General features: G+C 39.4%; 1 protein-coding gene across 1 annotated transcript in view; it reads left to right on the top strand.

Moving 5' to 3' along the window:
• TMEM47 (transmembrane protein 47) overlaps window positions 1-22471 on the top strand; it is a 35095-nt gene that overhangs the window by 3432 nt on the left and 9192 nt on the right. The window contains exon 2 of the mRNA XM_074968640.1: window positions 15580-15720. Within this exon, the coding sequence (XP_074824741.1) occupies window positions 15580-15720 (141 nt within the window). The remainder of the gene's footprint in view (window positions 1-15579; window positions 15721-22471) is intronic.

Below are 22471 nucleotides of genomic sequence, written 5' to 3'. Positions count from 1 at the left end.
TACTTTCCTCATGTTTGGCACATGATCCTATTCTCAAAGGGAACCTGAAATATGAGAAACTGAGCTGTTCTTTCTGCCCCGCTTCTCTTTAGAGCCAGATACAACTCATTAAGGTCAATGGAAAGGCTCCTGCTGAATTCAGTGAGAGTTAGATCAGACCCATATTCCATGACATCATGTGTTCTTGCTTAATATTTGAAATGCAATTTCTTACTACATGAAGAATATTAAGCAGTATAGTTTGGAAACTTTTGTCATAACTAGACTTAGGGTTCCCAACTGCTATCAAAAGAGCAACTTTGTTGTGTTTGTAGCAAGGAATTTACTGAGAGTGATTGCATGGGCTGTAGCTGAAAATAATTCCTTTTGCCTGTTTTCATCCATGCCAATGCTTCCATCACTTGGCATACAGTATACATCTGTTCTTGAGGATTTTTTTTTTAAATAATTTTAACCAAGCACCCCATGTCTTTCTTAGCATTGTTATACTTAGAGCTTTGTGAATACTTTCTGGTATTGCCAGCCCTATGTGTTCAAAAATCATGAGTCAGGCCAACAAAATCACGAGATTGGCTTAAAAAGTATGATATTTTTAAAAAATGTAAATACATTTTAGGGTTCTTTGTATTTGCCTCCTGGCTTATGAGTCTTTAGGGTTCACTTGGGTGATGTTTTCAATTTTTTCTCAGCAACCCTGAGGGCTAGAACCTTAATTTAGTTTTCAAATGAAAGTTGATATTCTTACCTAATCACACATCTCCAGAAGCTGGGGCTTTAAGGAAAAGTCACAAAGTATCACAAGACTTGCAATACAATTGCAAGAGTTGGTTATGCCAATTTAGTATTTTAGGAGTTGTGCTGGAATACAAATTTTTTCTGGGGCAAAAACTTAATATGCAGAGTTTTGCCTATGTGCAAATATGCCTGTACATTTTTTTTTTAAATTCATCCTTCTGATTTTTAAATATTTGGGACTAACACCAAGGATTTACAGGATTTGGATGCTTTCTTTGGCTTTATTTTTAAACAGAATCTTGCAGATTATTATTCTGATTTGGGTTGGGCTCTTTTTAAATTGTAATGTGTTTAAGGCAAAAGAAGTCCATGTTTAAATAGGGGTTATTGACCATGCACACTTAATTTTTCATGATTTTTCTATATAATTAAATGCATCTTATATAAAAATGGTATGGTATGTCTAAATAGCTTGTTCTGCAGAACCATGAGATACTTGTTTGTTTGTTTTTTTTAACAGTAGACCTTAGCCAATATAGTCTGTCAAATCAAAAATACATAAATATGAACTGGTAAATAGATCAGTTCTGAAGGAACCATTTATAGCAGGTAAACATTGTGTATTTTGGTTTAAATATAGACACATGTATTTCATAGACCAAAATGGCTCATTGGGGAGCATTATGGCTTATTGCATCAATAATGCACATAAAACTATTTATGAATATAGTTAACAAGTGTAAAGGTTTTCTGGTTTATAGGGCCCATATATATTCTTTTTAGTAAACCACCTAAATACACATATTTGCCACATTTAATTTCCTTTAAGAAAATTATACTCTTTACAACTTTCCATGAAGGTTTAAAAGACAAAACAACCCCAAGGGAATAAATACAACAAGGTCTTTATAGATCTTTAAATTTAGTAGTCAGAAGTCATTGAAGATAAGATGATAATCCATCCTTAACTTGGAACATAGTGCATATTAAAAATTATTTAACTGTAGATTTATGCTTAAAATCCTATTCTAATGTAGTAAGCTGTTCTTAAAAAAATAAAGTAGAACTGACCTTGTTTGGTGTCAGATCACTTGCATGAGTTTAACCTAAATTATACACTAGGTGAAAATTTCTGAACTAACATGGTCAATAGTCTTGGATGACACATACATGCTTATTTTGAACCTGATCAATTGTTTCAAAGCAAAGTTGCTAGCTCAAAAGTGACTTTGTCCTTGGAAGCTATGGATCTTTGCGTTAAGTGAGTAGGTATTGACACATATTTGCAGCAAGATGGGTAGTCACTTCAGTATCCTCTTCTGGCTTGCTATAAAGTAGCATAAGCAGAACAAATGTAATTTTATTAAGTCTAAAAAAAAAGGTAGTTAAACAGGAATGGAAAATTAATACTCAGTCCCATTGCTAACATGAAAACTTTTGTACATCCAAAAAAAGTTATATGTCAAAGTAAATAAAACACAATTTCTCTTTTCTGCCTTGAGAGAAAATTGATTTTTAGTGATTTTTCTTTAGATTTCCATAATTCCAGAACATACACATTTCCCCTACCCCCCAAAGGAATAATACTGACCTATAAGGATACAAACATTTTTAGCATTCTTTTCTGTCAGTGGCAGAGAAACATTAATCCTCATATAGTAATTCAATAGATCAGGTTGGAGCTTAGGGGCCTGTTGGGTTATTTAATCCATCCTTCAACAAGATCACCTCTTTTAAATTGGCAGTTTACGTGGACTCAGCACAAAAGTAAAATACTTACTTCAAACCTGCCACCAATGAAGTTCTGGTAATAATAATAATAATAATAATAATAAATTAGTATTTATATAGTGCTTGAAACATATTTGAAGTGCCTTAGAATCACTAACTAATTAATCATCCCAACAGCCCCATGATGTAAATATGTTCCCTGTTTTATGGGTAGGAAAACTGACAAAGTGACTTGTCCAAGACCAAGATCTGGCTAACAGAACCAGGATTAGAGCTCAGGACCTTTTCACAGCAAATCCGATGCTTGTTCTTCTAGGCTACACATGTTCCCACTACAGCATACCATGAAACACAGTGTTTCAGGCCTTTTGGTGTGACATAGGCAAACGTTCTCCAGTCACCCAAGTGGGAAGCATATACATGGAACCCAGCAATACTCTCACTAAGCAAACACACATGGGGTGTGTGTGCATGTGTTCAAATAAAGAAAGACACCCAACAGTGTTTTTTAAAGCAAGAAAAATATTTTCAATAAAGTTTCTCCTAACCTACTTCAAATTACTGCCACTGCTTTTGTGCATTATCACTTTTACAATGATAATGCTTATTCTTCTATTAAAGTGTGCTTATTTGAAAGAAAAAAAAAATCTGGTTCCAGATGCTCTTCTGCTCTTAAAGCTAATGATAATAGAAGTGGTTAAATATTTGATGAGACTTATATTTAGAACCAAGTGGACTGTAACCTTGGCCAAAGATGATCACATAGGATCCAATCTAACAAGCAGGAGCGAGTAGGGTCTGTCAGGTTGTATTGCTACATTCATTTTTTGCTTGCTCCAGATCAGTAATATAAAGACCATCATTTTGATGGAAAATGCTCTTTGCGCGATTTTGAAGTGCTAATAGTTTTTCCACAGGGTACATTGGAATGAGTTTTACAAATGTTAGGAAAAAAATTGCCCATTCGCTTTAAGCACTCTGCTAATTCTGGTAAATAATGATAATTCTGGAAAATAATGACATTCATACTGCAATGTGAAGTGTATTTCTCTCATCTTCCCTGCCCCCATTTCTAGTTGTTGAAATATTATAAGCCAAATGCAGTGGTGTGTATATAGGAGCTCAGAAAAGGAGAGATTAGATTCTTTTTACCTGGAAAAGTAGTCTTCAGTCTTTGTCTCCCTCCTTTTCTCTGCACTAGCCACATGTAATTCTACGGTTTCTAGCTTTCTGTAATTATTGGAATGAATGCCCAGCAATTATTTTTAACACCGTAAACATTCTATAAGAATCTCAGCGCAAGGTCATGTATCTGATGCAGAAAATTCCCAGGCATACACTACACGGTGAATAAATTATAGATTACATGATTTCCTGTAATACTGTGCTTGTCTTGTAGTCTGAAGATTGATTGGCTAAAGTAATGTCCGATGTATAGCACCTTTTAAAAAAAGTGTTAAGCATTTCACATCAAGTATATCTTCTTTCATCTGATGAAAACACTTTCTTCCTCATCACTTAAAGAATAGTCCCACAAGGTCTTAGAAGCTTGTGTTCAGTGGAGTTGGAAAAGCGAGAGCAGCTGGCTTAAAAAGGAAACTTTGTATCCAATTGTTTTGGGGGATTTTTTTATTAAATAAAAATTAAGTTTTACTTTGCTTGGAAGCAATACATCAATGACCAAATGATCAAGTGCATGATACATCTCAAGTTGTTCATACATCTGTAAACTTATGCATCCTGGTGCCCCCCCCCCTTTTTTTTTTAACATGCAAACCTATATTATTTACAGACCACTAGATGCTAATATCTTTGGGATAGATTTGACTTTCTTCTATGAAGACTAAGGGTAAATGATTAGAGCTAGCTGGATACATACAGCACAGTGCCTTATCGTAGAATATCAGGGTTGGAAGGGACCTCAGGAGGTCATCTAGTCCAAACCCCTGCTCAAAGCAGGCACAATCCCCAATTTTTGCCCCACATCCCTAAATGGCCCCCCTCAAGGATTGAACTCACAACCCTGGGTTTAGCAGGCCAATGCTCAAACCACTGAGCTATCCCTCCCCCCAACAAGCAGCAATCACACCCATTGACTGCAGTGTAGACATATCCTAAGTCTAACTGAAAATCAGTGGGACTTAGGCTCCTAAATCATCTAGGTGCTCTTGAAAATTGTACTGCAAATTCTGTTTGTGTTATGTGAAACTCATCTTGTCTTAGGCCCTGGTCCTGCAAGCTGCTTTGTGCAAATGGATCTTTGCACAGACCCCCACTGATTACAGTGCCATTTCGGATAAACACAGGGTGCTGCCTATATGGGGCAGTGTTGTATTAACTTAGATGGAATAAATGGGCAAAAAGTGTTAATGTAACCCAGTCACTGTCAAACATTAAACATGTTAAATATGGTCCAGGGTTTGGCATGCAGAGACCTTGGCATTGTGGCATACAAACCATTAAAATTCTTTTAAAAGTTTTACTAAAGATACAGGAATGAATAAGGAAAACCCATTAAAGCATTTGGAATGTAAAATAAGACCTTTATTTTAACAACATTCCTTATTCTCTTTCCCTTTAGCTGGAGAGAATCTTGCAAGGAAAAACCCCCTAGTTTGACAGTCTTTCTGAATGTGTTAAAGATTGGGTGGCCTAGTGCCTGGTTTTCGACTGGAAAGTCTGGTTGAAAATGGGACCTGATAGTGTTCGGTCAGATCTATTGACCGGACGCCCAAAGTCCGCTTACTGCAGGTGTGGGAGGCAGGGAGGCAAGTTCTTCCCAACCCGGGAAGAGGTGGGGGAGAGAGGGGAAGAGCAGTGAGCTACAGGGGGAAGGGAAAAGAGGAGTGAACGGGGGCAGGGCTGGAGTGGGGACTCGGGGGAAGAGATGGGTCAGGGGAGGTTCCACCACTCCTGCTGGAGTGTCCGGTTTTTAAATATTACAAAGTTGGCTATCCTAGTTCAAGATAGTAATAACTGTCCTCCTGCAGTGGTTCTCAACCTACGGCCCGCAGGTCACTTGCCGCCCAGGCAGCACACAGCTGCGGCCTATGTGACATCCTCAGGGCGTGTAGTATCTTTATTGTGTGGATGCGGCTCAGATAACACACAAAGAGCTGCGTTTGCAACCCACAATGGTAAATGAGTTGAGAACCACTGTGAGAGAAGAAGTTAGTTACGAAGGGGTGAAGCTGCTGCTGCTCTTACAGTCTGATCCCATTTCATCCCAGGTGGTGGTTGGGATTAAGCTGGAGCCGGCAGAGGTGGCAATGCCATTTGGGTCCCTCTTTCTGGTCCAGTCTGGTTGGGAGATCTCTCAGAATTAGGATGAAGAAGGTCTGGGATCACAGCAAATGGTGGGGATGACAGTGAAGATCACTCCAGTAGCCTCCCTCTGTTTTTCCATATTTTCCCACCAAAGTCTCTTTGTTTTAGGACCCACAGAAGGAGTGATGGATAGAATAGCCTATCTCTTCATTATTTTTTCCACCAATTAGACCTAGTCTCTGATACAACAATTTTGGTTCACTGATTTCTGGTTTCACACTTTTCTCATTTACTAAGATTTTAGTTCTTATTTTCTTGTTTACTATGATTTTAAAAGTCTTGAATTATATCAGTAGATCTTTTTGTTTGGATTAATTCACTTGTTTTCTCCCTTCCACAACTATTCCCATCAAAATTTATTATAGGTTATTGTTGACATTTTATGAACTTTTATCTTTTACAGTTCAGCTCACAATTCGGCTAAATTTGTAGGCCCAACTATCACAACAGTAGTTTGTAGAATGGGGGCCTTAACTGGCATTTTACGTGGGTAAAACAAGTAATATTTGGATCTTTGTGTATAAAATACTTAGTCCTGCCTTGAGTGCGGGGGACTGGACTAGATGATCTCTCGAGGTCTCTTTCAGTTCTATGATTCTATGAAAATGATAACTCTCCACCCCTTAGCTGTGAATCTTAAGTACAAAAATATATTCTGGGCCATTTTGTTGAATTAATTAATAAATATATTTTATTTTAATATGCCTTATTTGGAGTTTGATATTTAATAAAATAGTTATTGCCTCCAAGTTTTCTTGTTCTAAGATAGCAGCAGAACTTGGTGGTATTAGATATTTGGTTTGTAAAATTACTTCTGTCTTTTCCCATGAATGGCTGCTTTCAGTGCATTTGTAGACTTAGATAGCGGTACTGAGTGCCAAAATTCAGTTTCATGTCACAAACAGAGCAATGACTCAACAAAGTATTTGTATTCAACCCTAAGAAAACTGTTTATACAGCCACAATAGTGCAGGTTCACAGACAATGGCTTCATGTAGGCAGGATTGGCCTTAGGTAAAATATTCCCAAGTGCCTAAGAATCTGCTACAACATACAAAGATCAAAAGGGGCAGCACCAGTGATGCATGATGATGGGAACAATATAAGCAAGTAAATAGCACAGAAAAGTCACCTATAGTAGTATGGAGTGCCTGTGTAAGGGACTGCTATGGAGGTTTGCTGATGGAGTGACTTCACGGGGGTGTCTGTGAACCTCTGCAAGATGTGCAAAGGATCTGTCTGACGAGAGCCATAAGGAGAGATGCTGCAGATCCATCTTTATTTTGATCTTGTTGGCCCCAGTACTCTGTGCTCATAGCTGGAGAGATGGACTGCATAGCAGACCCATGGCCTGGCCCTGGCTTGGTGGGGATGGAAAGGTCGGAAGTGGATTTCACGTCGCTAACAGCTCTGCACTCTGCCTGCAGAGAGTCCAAATAACCTTTCCAAGAAATTCTTTGCATGTACTGTGCGCCACTCATACAGAGCCCAGATACTTGGTGTCTATGTGGGTGGAGTAATTTCATCACAAGAGCTTTGTGGTGGTCATGATATTCCTTTTCCACCAATAACTCCACTGACTTCAATGGAGTTACTCCTAAGTTACTTGGGTATGAGAAGAGAATCAGGCCTAGCATGTTAGTCTTTGCATATGGATAATCTTAAGAAAAGAGATGACAAGTTTGCTGGTCAGATAACTTTTTAGAAAGGATACTCTACTTTGTTTTGCTTTAATGATGATTTGTTTCTTTATGGTTAACTTGTTTTTGGAGATTTGTAAATGTAGCAAAAGGAGAGGTATATAGCTATTTATAACTGCACAAATCACTTGTTGACATTTTAAAGTAATTAGAAATGTCTCATCTTATTTGCTTTATTAGTTCCTTGCTATCACACTCAGTGGGCTATACTTAATTTCTTTTGTATCTGGTGTAGGAGTGTCAATAATTTTTCTGCATTTCACTTAGCACATTTTTTCAGGTTCATCATTCTTTGATCTAAATTCTGTATTACAAACTCTGAGGATGTGTACTGTTACTTTAAATCTGTAGCAGGATGCTAAACAGGAGGAGGCTGGGATGTGTCCTAGGTATAAGTTCTACTGAGAAGCTGAGAGAATAGTGTTAGAGAAAATACTATTTTCATTATTCTAATAAAGTTTCTTCTTGTTCAGCATTGGAAGAAAGAAATTCTTCCAATGTTTCATTACCACTGTCACAATGACACAAATAATTTCTCTTATTTCATTCCTTACAAGCAGAGGGCTCAGTGGAGAACTTTTGTACAAATCAAAGGACCCATCCTTGGCTTTATCCTATTTTCCAAAAGAGATTAACTAAGTTTATTTACAGTATATGAAAGAGCTACTGTATGTTAACATTCAGTATATTATGTATTTTCACAACCACATTCAATTCAGAGTTCTGTGGATAGAAAAAGATTTTCTTTTTCAGGAATTCCCCAAAACACTGAAGAACTGAAACACACAACATTTGCATGGCTCTTTCACATATTTACAATGAATAACCTCTTTATTAAAAGGAAATACATTTTTTTATTCTCGGCAATTTGAGACATTTTATCCTTCTTTTATGACTTCTGCTGATATTATCCTAAAACGGAAGTATTATTTTGGCAAAGAAATTGAGCAGATAAAGCTATTTTTAATTAAGAATGAAGAACCTAAGCTGAGTGCTTAGGTTCACTTCACTTTACTGGGTAGCAGGGTGGAGAGTGATACTTTTCAAGGTCGAATTAACACCGTGCTTATAAATAGCTTAGAAACTGGCAGAATTTCTAAATAGATATGAAACTGAAGCTATGCTCAGATAGGAAAAGGCAAAGACTTAAATATGAGTTGCAAGTAAGTGATTAATGTAAAAGGGGCCAGGACTACTTATTTTTATTTTATTTAATTGAGAAGAGCATTTATATGTTAAAGGCTCATTTTCTGTTTTGTATGGCACATTCTGGATAATGAAAATATGTATGAAATTGTTCTGGTTAAAAATCACATAGACTTTGCAAATTTTGTGATACCCCTAAAATAATAAAATTATTACTAAATCTTTGTTATAAAAACACCCACCAGGATCAGTGTAGGGGTGATTGTTTCCTATGGCATGTATAGTGTGTCCCCTTAAGGGCACAAATCTACATCTAGATTTTCAAATACATTAGTAGCTGTGCATTGAAAGAAGTGTAATTATTGGGGCTGCTCAGTACACCAAACACAGCGTGCAAGTGCACCACAACTTGGGGGCAAGCTCTGTTGGTGCTTCAGTAGTTAGGCCTTGCAGGTGCTAGCCCTGGCGGGTCTCAGTAAGTACTAGGCCTGGCAGGAAAGGGAGAGGTTGCAGATACCTGAGGAACACAACCTGGGGGCTAGTCTAAGCTACTGTGCTACATTGGTGCACTGGTGCACTGCATTGGTGCAGCACTGCTTCTGCTGAAGATGTGGTATGTCAACAGGAGAGCGCTCTCCTGTCAGCATAATTACTCCACCTCAACCAAAGGAGGAAGTTATGTCGGTGAGAGAGTGTTTCCTGCCCACTTAGCGCTGGTGTGGACAGTGCTTAGGGTGATATAACTTGCATCGCTCAGAGGGTAGCTTTTTCACCCCCCGAGTGATGTAAGTTACATCGCCTTAAGCAGTAGTGTAGACAAGCCCTTAAACAATTACCGTTCTAGTGAACAATGGAAGTTCTTGTTTGGGCCTCTGGGGCAGTCAAATCGAGAGACAGGGCTCCTCATGCCTAATGCCTGAGGTGCCCTTTCCAGTCCAGTCTCTATTTGAGCGCATAGGAGCTTGCAGGGTTCTAGGCCAGGCTCAGTTACTGTATCTTATGGGGGCCTCTCTGGACTGGTTCTCTGCCCAGCTGTTGCTTCTCCCCCATAAGTACCATGCAGACCTACACCTGGCTTTATCGTCCAGCATCCCAGCCTGGACACAGGCGGCTCTGTGTACAGTCCCTGGGGATTCCTCTCTAGCATCTAGCTTCTGTGCAGCTTCTGGCTAGCCATGCAACTTCTGCTTCAGCTTCCCTGACCTCAGTGGCCATGTAGCTGCCACTTCCAAACAGAGTCCAGCCGTTTCCTGGTTCAGCACCATTCCCCTTCCCTGGCCAGGGGAAAGGAGATATGCAGTGGGAAGAGGGCTGATGGGAGTTATAGTCCCCCTGCTTAGCATATCTATCCCAGAGGCATTTCATGAGGAATGTATAATTACATACTAGGTATGTTAATTGTGATCAAGCAGGTGGGAATTAAAGGACACATTTAATGTAATAATTCTGTACTTGTTACTAACAACAACTTAGATTTTCAAAACTGAAAGAATTTTAAAACCTAATTTACTTTTCTTTTTTCATTTCTCTCAGCTTGTCCAATGAAAATCAGTTAATTCAGTTTCACTTTTGTTCATGACCAATTTCAGGTTCTGGGTGTTGCAATGTTTGGGTTGCAAACACTTTATGAGTGAAAATAACTGTTTTCTTTTAAATGTTAAAAATACCCTGGAAATATTTCAGGTGGGTTTAGGATTTTAAAAAGCTATTCTTTCAAAATCTAAGTATCTACATTTGGGTTCAAATTTAAGGAGAACATTCTTTTAAATCCCAAATTATATAAGATATCTACCATTTAGGCATAGTGAAAAGACTAGCACAATTTCTAACAACTTTGTTGTAGTCACCAAAGTCTTGCTCTGTTCGTTGATGTGTAATGTTGTGTATCTTGCTGTGATGTACTGTACTATTACAATGTATGTGGATCATGTTTCAGAACCAATACAACTAATACTGGTCAATAAGGCCTCAATTTTCAAACTTTCGTCACATCCATCACTTTATACATGTGAGCAATCACACTGAATTTAAGGAACTACTCACATATATAAAAAGAAAAGGAGTACTTGTGGCACCTTAGAGACTAACCAATTTATTTGAGCATAAGCTTTCGTGAGCTACAGCTCACTTCAAGCTGTAGCTCACGAAAGCTTATGCTCAAATAAATTGGTTAGTCTCTAAGGTGCCACAAGTACTCCTTTTTGCGAATACAGACTAACACGGCTGTTACTCTGAAACCTCACATATATAAAGTAACTCCTGTGCTTGTTTGCATGATTGGGTTTTAAGTCTTTGAGGAAGCAAATTTTGCATGTCTCTAAAATAGACTTTGTAGTATAATACAGGGAGTCATCACTCTTAATCATTTCATATATATATATAAATGGTATGAAATAATTAAGCTTAAAAAGAAGCAATTTTATACTATTTTATTTTGTACTGGTAATGCATTCATGTGACATCAGCTCTTAAGTACTAGTGATATAGATAGAAGAAACAGAGAGAAGAAATCTTGCTGTTAACTGATGTTCTTGCTTTGTTACCATTTATTATAAATTATTTCACTGCAATTCCATAGATACATGTAGTATAAAAAAAGAGTTCCTTATAAAATGGAACATATATTTATTACATAAAACTCTCATTTTTAAAGGCATCTATTCCCATTTTTGTTTTTCTGTATAAAAGCGGTCCAACAGTCTGCATATTCCTTTTAAAAATATTATTATGCATGTAGGATGAAATTTCCCTCTGTACAGAGAGCTCTGAAGGCCCATGTTCACTTAAGTCCCATTTAAGCTCTCCTTTGTCACTTCCTGCAATAGCCTTCGAAACTTGAGGATTGAGATTTTTTCTAAGGGGATTTTGATGCATCACTCTCGTTTGGTCATCTATGCAAATCTCAACCCAAGATTATTTTGTGCACTACATAACATTTGACTGTGTTTCATATTGTGTCATCAGTTTTTAAACAGAACTCCCTATTGAGTCCAATGGGGAGTTCTGCTTAAAAACTGATGTTACTATATGGCCCTGTGAGTGGAGACTTTATGAACCAAGGTACAAAAGAGGCAGTCCCTGTTGGAAATCTCCACCTCTCCCCAATACATTTGAATCCAGAATTCTGCCTGTAGTTAAAATAACTGTCCCTCAATTAATATTTGGGAATGAATAGACAAAATTGAAGTTTTGCTGTTCTGAGCTGATTGTCAACACCACATTCTCAGTCCCCATATCCTGGAAGTCCATTCCACTTGACTAGTCCAAATCTCTTAGTTTGGAAAATGGGTGTTTGTCAGCATTGATTTGTCTGCTTACAGCCCACATCAGTAATGAAACATGGTGGTATCGTTGTTTTTAACCTTTCCAAATCCATAATGTGTCTGAACTGGTGGCTAAGATGTTAGCCCAAGTTCTCATCTTGGACTTGGACTATTGTTACCACTTGATTAGTCTTCCTGCCTCATCTATTACCCATTTGCAATCCCTTTGGAAAGCAGTAGCATTCTTAATTTTTTCATCACCTTGTAGCTCCAGTGTCACACATCTTTATTTAAGGAGACATTCTGGCTTCTGATCATCCTGAAGATAACATTGTCATGGAGTCCCCGGGTGATGCTCTGGAACTGCTCCCTACGAAGCCAGGCAGGATTCCGGGGAAGTCTCCTTTCTGTAAGCAGACTGTCTTCAGGACACACAGCTCACACAACTTCCACCTTCCTGGGTCTGACCTCGGAGCATTTGGCATCCTCTGCCCCTCCATGCGTTTCCCACAGCGAGTCCACCCAGGTGGGGTCCTGGGGAAGCCAGAGGGTCCTGCACCCCAACTTCGCAGTCAGACTTGACTCTCAGCCAGCCAGTAAAACAGAAGGTTTATTAGATGACAGGAACATGGTCTAAAACAGAGCTTGTAGGTGCAGAGAACAGGACCCCTCAGCTGGGTCCATTTTTGGGGGGCAGTGAGCCAGACAACCACATATGTACTTCACTCCATGTCCCCAGCCAGCCCCAAACTGACTCTCTCCAGTGCCTCCTCCTCTGGGCTTTGTCCCTTTCCCGGGCCAGGAGGTCACCTGATCTCTTTGTCTTCAACCCTTTAGCTCTCACCTTGCAAGGGGGGAAGGGCCAGGCCATCAGTCTCCAGGAAACAGGGTGTTGGCCATTCTCTGTGTCCAGACTCCTGCACACACCTGCCCGCTAGGGCTCTGCAACGAAAATACATCCTTATCCCACCACCTAGATACTTAAGAACTGCATAGGGGAAACCGAGGCACCCCCACAATATTCAGAGGAAACATTAAGAACAGTCCCGCTTCGTCACAAACATGTAATCTCTTATTATTTGTAAGCATTTAAAATTTCCATTCCCTAGCTTCTCCATATGTATGCAATTTGATTTATACTTGCACTCTTGGGTGGGCTTTACATTCTGGGTGAGAGGAATTACATGTCTTGTCTTTGTACCTGTGCAATTTTTAAGTGTAGGGTTTTCTCTGATGTGGTTCCATGCTGGTGGGATGCTCCTCCATTTGATATCTGTAGGTGTTACTATGTTTATATATTCATTTTGTACAGTACTCTGTTACTGGGAGAGTGTCTTATACATCAGTAACAATAATCATTTAACAAAAATTATAATCATTTACAATTTTCTTTGTCATATCAGCATTAATCAGTCAGTCCTTGTAACACTCCTGTAGGTAGATAAGACAGTACTTCCATTTCACTAATAGTAAAACACAGAGAGAGAGAGAGAGAGAGAGAGTAAATGACTTCTTTAACTGCATACTGAGTCAGGGTAGGAGACTTGAAGAGTTCCTGGTTCCCAGATCCATAGGCAGTCCAATATCTGAACCTCCATCACCGAGGACCTGTCTTCATTGCTGCAGATTTCTCTAATGTGACTGCATCTATATAGTTACAGTAGCACAGACCCATTAGCGAAGAGATGCTCCACTCATACATGACTTACTGGTGATTTACTGGGCTAAGTCATGCGGGTGGTAAGTCCCTCTTCAGGTTATTGCAGAGTGTCTACTTTATGGGTTTGAATCGGTTGTGTACTATGTATATATTGTTTTTATGTAATACGTATTTACACTCTTAGTTTCTTTCATTCATACTGTAGGTATCCTTCTAACTAATTGTTGAAACCCAAATGTGCTTAATTTTGAACATATTTTGCTTGCTTGCCTTTTAAAAAAAAAAAGTTAAGGGTTCTGGGCAATTTATTCTTCTTGATTTGATCTTATTCTGGTAAAGTTTGATCTCTAAATCCATGCTGAGAATGAGGTCCTAAATCAGTTCTTTATTAACTTTGTACCAGTCATACACTTTGCTTTTCTATTCCAACTGAAATATCAGCACTAGATGTGCCAAGGAGTGAGAGAGCCAAAGTTTCCATAGCTCTTTCTGTCCCACTAACTCATTGTAGGGATTTGTGTTGGTGATTATCTCTCTTCTAGTTCTGAATGACTGGAGTTGTTGCTATGATCCTCTTGCTTGATCTGTATTGTTGCAGTGGGACTAAGGTTGAAATCTGCTTCTTTGCAGATGGTCAGCACAAGGCCCCTTCAATTTTAGATTAAACCCTCAAATTAGGATTGCCTGGCCCTCCGCACAGGGGTGGATTTTGCAGTGTACAGAAATGCATGATTCCAGACTGCCAAGATGTTTGTGAATTATCACTGAGCTTCAGATTCTTAAACCTTGGGTCAAGTGCTGTATCTATCTTTAGAAATCTGACATTGGTACCGTCTTTGCGTTTTGTCAAATCTGCAGTGAAAGTGTTCTTAAAATGAACATGTGCTGAATCATCATCCGAGACTGCTATAACGTGAAATATATGGCAGAATGTGGGTAAAATAGTGCTGGAGACATACAATTCTCCCCCAAGGAGTTCAGTCACAAATTTAATTAATGCATTATTTTTTTAACAAGCATCATCAGCATGAAAGCATGTTCCCTAGAATGATGTCCGAAGCATGAAGGGGCATACAAATGTTTAGCATATCTGGCACATAAATACCTTGCAATGACAGCTACAAAAGTGTCATGCGAATGCCTGTTCTTACTTTCTGGTGACATTGTAAATAAGAAGTGGGCAGCATTATCTCCCGTAAATATAAAGAAACTTCTTTTTCTTAGTGATTGGCTGAACGAGAAGTAGGACTGAGTGGACTTGTAGGCTCTAAAGTTTTGCATTGTTTTGTTTTTGAGTGCAGTTATGTAACAAAAAAAATCTACATTTGTAAGTTGCACTTTCACGATAAAAAGATTACACTAGAATACTTGTATGAGGTGAATTGAAAAATATTGTGTCTTTTATCATCTTTACAGTGCCAATATTTGTAATAAATATAATATAAAATGAGCACTGTACACTTTGTATTCTGTGTTGTAATTGAAATCAATATATTTGAAAATGTAGAAAAACATCAAAATTAATAAATTTCAATTGGTATTCTATTGTTTAACAATGTGATTAAAACTGCGATTAATTATGATTATTTTTTTAATTGTGATTTTGTTTTAGTTAATCGCATTAATTGACAGCCCTAGTATTAACCTTTATTCTACATTAGGGGAAAGCTGTGATTTAGACTGGACTAAGCTAACACGTTAACTAATCCTGACCTAACCTTGTCCTTTCTCCCTAAACTGGAGAAAGCCAAAGACTCAACTCCAGCAGTTGCTACTCAGGCAAAACCCCCACTTGAATCTTGAGAAAGGATTGCAGGATTTGCCTTTTAACTTGCATCTATCATACGAAGCATTTAAAAACTCCTGAAGGATTTGTACTCATTTAAAAAAAAAAATGGTTGTGAGTTTCCTCAGGTCCTGATATGCTCTGTACCCGTCCTTCATAGTTCTCCTTTTCCTCTGTAGGGCAAGTGTTTGTTGTTTTGCTGCAATTGTTTTTATTTCTTTCTCTTTCTAGACTGGCAGATAGCGACTCTCGCTTTACTTTTGGGCGGTGCTACCATCATTCTCATAGCTTTCCTGATTGGTCTGATCTCTATCTGTGTGGGGTCTCGGAGGCGGTTCTACAGACCACTCGCGGTCATGCTCTTTGCAGCAGGTAAATAAATTAATCACTTCCAGAACTGTGTTTAAAATTTTATTTGTACAGCTTTACTTATATGCAGTAGCTGTCCACTGTAGTCATACAGAGACATTTAGTTTGTCTTATCCCAAAAATACTTAATACTATTTAGCATATCAATTTTGTAATATGTTAATAATTTTTACATTTACACTCTTGCAGCTTCTAAATCCAATGCAAATAAATATTGTCTGAAGTACCTGCTGCATGAGGGACTGCAGGGGATAACTCAAAAGTATCAGCTTTTTGAGGAGGTTATTTTGTGTTGCTTCATGTCCCCCTTTATTCTTCTTGAAGCCCATTCTGATAAATTTTAATGTTCTTTTTTAAAATTTGAGATTGAAAAATCAATTCATAAGGGTGAATGAACCCTTGAAGCCATAAGGATGAAAATAAATAGGATTAAATTTTAAAGGTGTTTGTTTCTGCTCCTGCACCACGAGAGGAATTAATTTAATTGTTTAACTCTTAATTATTAATTTTAACAGTTGTCATATACTTTAAAGCTCTTCTTTGATTTTCAAAGCACCAAAGTGGAACAGTTTATGCAGAGATACATGGAGACCTTAAGAAAGACCTTTGAAAAAAAAAATAGGCCCCAAGAATTCTGTAATAACTGCCATACCAAATCCTATCCTATTATGCATTCTGGTGTTTTTCGGCTTGGCCAGTAAACGATATATTTCCCTCCGCCTGAGATCCACCAAGCATGACTTCCCTTCATCCTGTCAGTCATATCTGTGCTGGAGCCAACAGATTAAGCCTCTCTGATAGCCCATAATGAAGAGACTGACAGATACATCTAGTCTGCTAGATGGATTTAAAAAAAGCCATTTTCAAGGATATGAAAAGATAGGCCTTCAGAATGTGGAGGGTATTTAGAGCTGAAACAAAGCTCTGGGGAAGGATCTTGCTGCCCCCTGCTGTATGTATTAATACAGTTGGCCTGCTACAATTTAGCAAGGATAGGGACACACTTTTATGCATGCATGTAATATTACTGTTTTCTTTCTCATTTGCTTTTACTGAGAAAATGCAAAATGGGTTCAGAAATCTTGAGTAGAAATGGATCTTTTTGATCTGTATGTGAATTAACTGACACATGCCCACTAAATGAAAGCACTAGTCTCTTTTATTTTTTTTAAAACTCACCTTCAACCATAACATTATAAAACACTCCAGGCAGTTAATTTCTAGGGAAATGGGATTATTGTACTTCTGGTGGTTTCTCATTTGGCCTTTGACTCCAAGTCTCATAATACTGTGCAGTAATTGCCCAGAAATATACTGCCTATCATGACTTATTGCTTAATTAATATGTTATTAAATTTGTAGCTTTTTCTTTTTTTATAAAAGCCTTGCTTTCTCTTTTCAGAGAGAGGGGGAGAAAGAATCCCAATGTGTTCCACTGGGATTAAAGTAAATTTGCTTGTTTATTACAACAGTTCTGCTCTTAACACTTACCTACATCATTATGACTATATTAAAGCTCTACCATGTGGAAGATAATTTACCTGTTTCCTTTACCCTAGGTTGTTAGTATTTAAGAGCCATGGCCCAAAATGTGTTGGAGGGAGGGATATGGTGAGGCTGAGGAGAGCTGCCCTGTGCAACAATGTTGCCTGGCAAATCGGTGGGAAATAGTTTTGGGATTTAATGTTGACGTTGTCATTTGTTCCGAAGGGTCACAACTCTTCTTTCAACTATCTTTGGAGTTGGACAGGGTCCAGGCAGCACCTGCGAGACCTGTGATGCTATTGAGGACATCTAGGCTGGAGCACAGAGGTGTTTTCCCTCCATGCAGATGTCTCTAGATTCAGATTGTCTTTGTGGATTTCAGAATATTTTAGAGGTTGGAGGGTCCCAGCTCCAGGAACCTGCATGATTATAGTTAAGAATTTATTCCCCCTCCCTTCAGATGGAGATATCTACTCCAGGTAGAACAAAAGAAGTGCCTAGAGCCACAGACTGTGTGTGCTGGGGGCAGATGAGAATGTGTAAGGATGGGAATCAGCCCACCCCATGTCACATGGTGGCCTCCAGAGACTTTAGATTCTGGACAATTGTTGAGGGCTTTTGTGATTGACTACCACTTTTTTATTTTTTTTCTCCCAGCAAAAGGCCTTAGCTAGTAAGTATGTGTGTGTAGCAGGATACTTGGGGAGTAGGAAGGCAGAAGCACAACAGGTAGTGAAGCAACCCTGGCTAATTATTGAGAGTGGGCCAACACAGGGCAGAAGGTAAGCTAGAACAGCAGATCGGGATAGTTTACATGTTAATAGACATCTGAAATTAACAATGGGTAAGTAGAGGAGCAATTGAGGACAAGGTATATTTAAAAAAAATAAAAACAAAAACAAGCCCCTCCTCTACAAAACACTGTGAAGCAAACAAGATGCTAGTCAATCATTACCTGATCACTTTGCTTGTTTGTATATCCCGCTACCCTTGGTATGTCTTGGCGTTTTAGTTTGTATACTCTTGAAGGCAGAGGCTGTCTCTTCCTGTGTGCCGCACCTGTAATAATGGAGCTCTCATCCAGATAGTGGATTTTGAGCACTGGGCAATATAAGAAACGACTAATAAAGTGAGCAGGCAAATGCTGCCCCCTGTTTTCAGGATGTGTCAGAAGCGCTACAAACTGAAACTTGAAGGGTGTCCCCAAAGGGATTTCCATAGTAGGGCATGAGTTCATTGTGAGTATGTAAGCACGATCTAGTTTTAGAATAATGTATATTTCATTTGTATTTTGAGTTACACTCTCTAGTAGGGGCTCCCCTCTCAGGTAACTACTTGTCATAGAATCATAGAATATCAGGGTTGGAAGGGGCCTCAGGAGGTCATCTAGTCCAACCCCCTGCTCAAAGCAGGACCAATCCCCAACTAAATCATACTTGTTCCAAACTCTTACCACCCAGGACTGATTGAAGTGCCGTGCAGTTGATTAGCAGAGCCGCTCGCATCCAGCCGGCAGCATGTATTCAGGTGCCCCTCCTCCCGCTGCTTCATGTTGCTCCTGCCCTTGGCCTTGGAGCCCCGGCTGCTCCTGAGACACTCCTGCTGGCTGTGCAGAGCGGGTGGGGAGGGGAAGGGGGAAGGGGATGCTGATGTCAGGGTGTCCCCCTGCCCCTGTACTCCAGCAGGGGAGAGGGGACAGCCTGGAGGGTCTGAGGTCTGAATGCTGTTCCAGGTGGTGAGTGAGTGCCTTTACCTTAAAGAGAGAGCGCACGGTCTCTCAGAGACTTCCCCAGCACATGCAATCTCTGCTCTGTCTGTGTCTCTCTCTCTCTCTCCTTTCTCACTCACACTCACGCACGCATGCAGTTTGTGTGTCTCTACATACACACACACCCCTCCCAACACATACTTGTGTTATTGTTGTTTACTTCTTGGTACTTCCTGCAATGCACATATATTCTCTGTAATTTTAGTCTTTCAAAGTGTGTTATTTTAGTTTTTTGACTGGTCTATGCATTTCATAATTTTTATTTCTCTTACACATAAATTGAATTCTTTGAATAGTGACTTCTAAAATGCCTAACCTTTCCTGGCTGGAGTAATTATCTCTATGGTAACTTTTAAAATATATATACTATATCTAGGTTTTTTTGTTTCTAGTGGTGGCATACATTACCTCGGTGCACATAATAAAATTTATTCCACACATGGATGGAAAAAATTAGATGTAACATTGGTCAGGGCTCCTACTTATCTTTGTGTTCTGACCAATTCTTGCATACAGTTTCTGTGACATTACGGAGGATACAATCTGGACCTTTGGACAGCTGTGTCCCCTCAATTCTCCAATCTGGGGTACCTTTTCCATTGCTTTGCCGTGAGAGTAACCACTGCTGGTCTGCTCACACACAGCTCCAGCATGTAAATTACTCCAAGTTATACTGTATGAGTGCTATAGCCAGCCACTCATGAATTACACTGCAGGGAAAAACCAGAAAACTCCTAGTCCCAGACTTTCCCCCAGAAATGTGCATCTTGGACAATACAAGCTCATATAAAGTCAGTCATTTCATGAATAGAAAATGATATGCATGAATCCTGTTATCCCGAATGAAGTTTCCCAAACACTTCAGTCCAACCACACTGGTTTAGATAAAACAGATTTATTAACTATAGAAAGATAGATTTTAAGTGATTACAGGTAATGAGGTATAAAAGTCAGAATTGGTTACAAAGAAATAAAAAGTAAAACACAACTAATACCTAACTTAACAAGCTAAGTGACTTCAAAGCCAAGGTCTCTCTCATCACAAGTTCCTCCTGTCTTAGTGGCTGAATCTTTCAGTCAGGATCCCTCCCCAGTCCAATGCTGCTCCTTTGTTCTTCAGGTGTTGTGGATGCCATTGATAGAGAGAAAGGAAGAGATGATTTGGGGCATTTGATCTCTCATCTTGTAGTTATTTCTCTTGTGCAAGAATCCTCTCCAGCTGAGGTTCAGGAGACAGAAACTCTGCGTGGACAGGAACCTCAAGTTGCTTCTTTGTCAAAATGCAGATTCTTTGCCCACAGCCTCTCTCATGCTAAAGAGTGGCCACTTAATCAGGTGATGGTCCATTTGATCTCGTTGGCGCCTGGCTGAGGCGTTGGCTAGCCTTTTGTTTCTGGGGAAGTGGTTTGTGACTGCCCTTCAGAACATGCTGGAACATGTAATATCTCACAGTGGAATCTTATAACTTTACATACTATGTGGCCACACATATTTTACCAAGACAATAATGATCAGCAAGTCATGAGTTTTCAAATGATCCCTCACAATTCATACTTTGTACAAGTTTTATCATGATCCTCTAAAAGGCGTGGACGTAGGGGTACACACTGTCACAGTTTCATACCTAGAGACCTGCCTCCCAGCCCAAAAATCAGATTCTTCTCCTGCACCCTGCATAATCTCTTCTTCCAGTTGGAGGAGATTGGGCAGCAAGAAGTAGGGTCAGCCTTCTGCTCCCAGACAATGGTTGGCTAGAGAGCTGGCAGGAAATCCCACCCCTTTGATAAGTTTTAGGACTGAGTCAGGGATTTTCTTTAAAGGCCATCACCAACACCTTGAATAGTACCCGAAAGCCCTGTTCAGACTGTTTGGGACCAGTTCTAGCTGAGAGACCCTTCTCTCTCACCTTATACAATTCCAAGGCAGCGGAGATCAGTTAGGAAATGCTTGCTTTCAGACACTGTATTTCAACACTTCATGACAGTGTGCTGGGCACACGCTCCCTCTCCAAGGGCCCATGTCTTTGAAATTCACTTCCCTTCTCGGCTCATTAGAATCCAGATCTAGTGATTATAAGGGCATGATGCACAGGATTTGGTTGACTTTGTTCTTAGTTGTTTCATGTCGTATATCTTGCATGTCTGCTAATCTTTGAAATTACAGCACCTACCAGTTATTACTCAGTATGTGTGTGTGTGTGGGGGGGGAGGTTGAGAAGTATATTTACGTAGAAGTACCTCCATTTTCATAAACATTTTCCAAATAGAAGGCTGTATTGACTGTTGTTCAGCAAAATCTTCTTATCTTAACATTTTTGAACAAGATGAAAAAAGCTAGTGGATTACTTTTTTCCTATTTTCGGAAGTGTTGTTCTTCTGCATATACAGTGTTATATAAAATTCTGGTTCAAATGCAACTTCCGGGAGAGAAGTCTTGGAAATGCAGTAGAATACTTCATAAAAACAAGCTCTGCAGGGTGGCCTGGACTTGAATATTTCAGTTTGTAACCAGGACTAGCACATTTTGAGTAGCAAGAGTTTATTTTAAGCTGTTTTTTTTTTTCTTGGGCTACTGAACGAATCAGCGAAGCCAGGTCAGGATGCCAGGAAGTCAGACCAGGGGAACAAGAGCAGAAGCAGAATGGATCTCAGTTGTTCACACAGCTGCCTGTTCCTGTTGCTGGCTTATGTGAAGTCAGCGGGCCAGTTGGCTACTCTGGGATTCTGCCAATGGGATATCTGTCTCTAACTGGGGCTGGGCTTTGTGGGTTGTGGGTCAGACATTGTCAGAAGGCACCAGGTGGAGGGCTAAAGTGTGGCTGCTCTTGTAATCCCTGTGGACCTGTGTTTGAGGCCTGTGAGTCATGACAGAAACTTTCCTAAATGTACTGATTGTAAGCTTAGTGAAACAGCCCAAACTCATAGATCAAGACAGTTCTTAAATCAAAGAGAGCAGCAACAACCACCTGGAAACACAGCTAGTGACAACGAAAGTCAGAGGGAGATGCTGGATGCTCAGCACTTCTCCAAATTAGGTCACTTGTTTCACGGTCTGAATATGGATTTACAAACCTACCTTTAAGCTGCTATTTTTACAGTTGTAGCCATGGAGCCTGATGTTTAACTCCTGAAGAACTAATCAAGGCAACTTAATGAAGTCGGTGAATTAAACAAGTGAGAGATTAGAATAGCAAACTTGAGAAGAGTGAGAAATAGTTTTCTTTTAAAAGCTAAGGGCATGACTGTGATAATTCTGCTCATGCTGTGGAGTACCATACTTCACTCATGCTCTCATTGCCTTCAGTGTAGAGTAGGTGGTAATAACTCAGTGTGAGTAGCAGTATCACAATCAAATCCTAAATGTTGAGAGACCGGTTGGTTCAAGGAATAGTGTGGTTCTTTTATTTCCTTCTGTGCTTTCGATTAAGGACTGGATCCAGCAATTGGATCTATATGCATGGACTGTTCTGTCTGTACAATGTTCCAGTGGTTTGGGAGCAAC

The sequence above is a fragment of the Natator depressus genome, chromosome 1 (genome assembly GCF_965152275.1).
Source record: "Natator depressus isolate rNatDep1 chromosome 1, rNatDep2.hap1, whole genome shotgun sequence".
In the NCBI taxonomy this organism is placed as follows: Eukaryota; Metazoa; Chordata; order Testudines; family Cheloniidae; genus Natator; species Natator depressus.
Note: the sequence above shows the minus strand (reverse complement) of the source record. Positions and strands in the feature narration are given on the sequence as shown.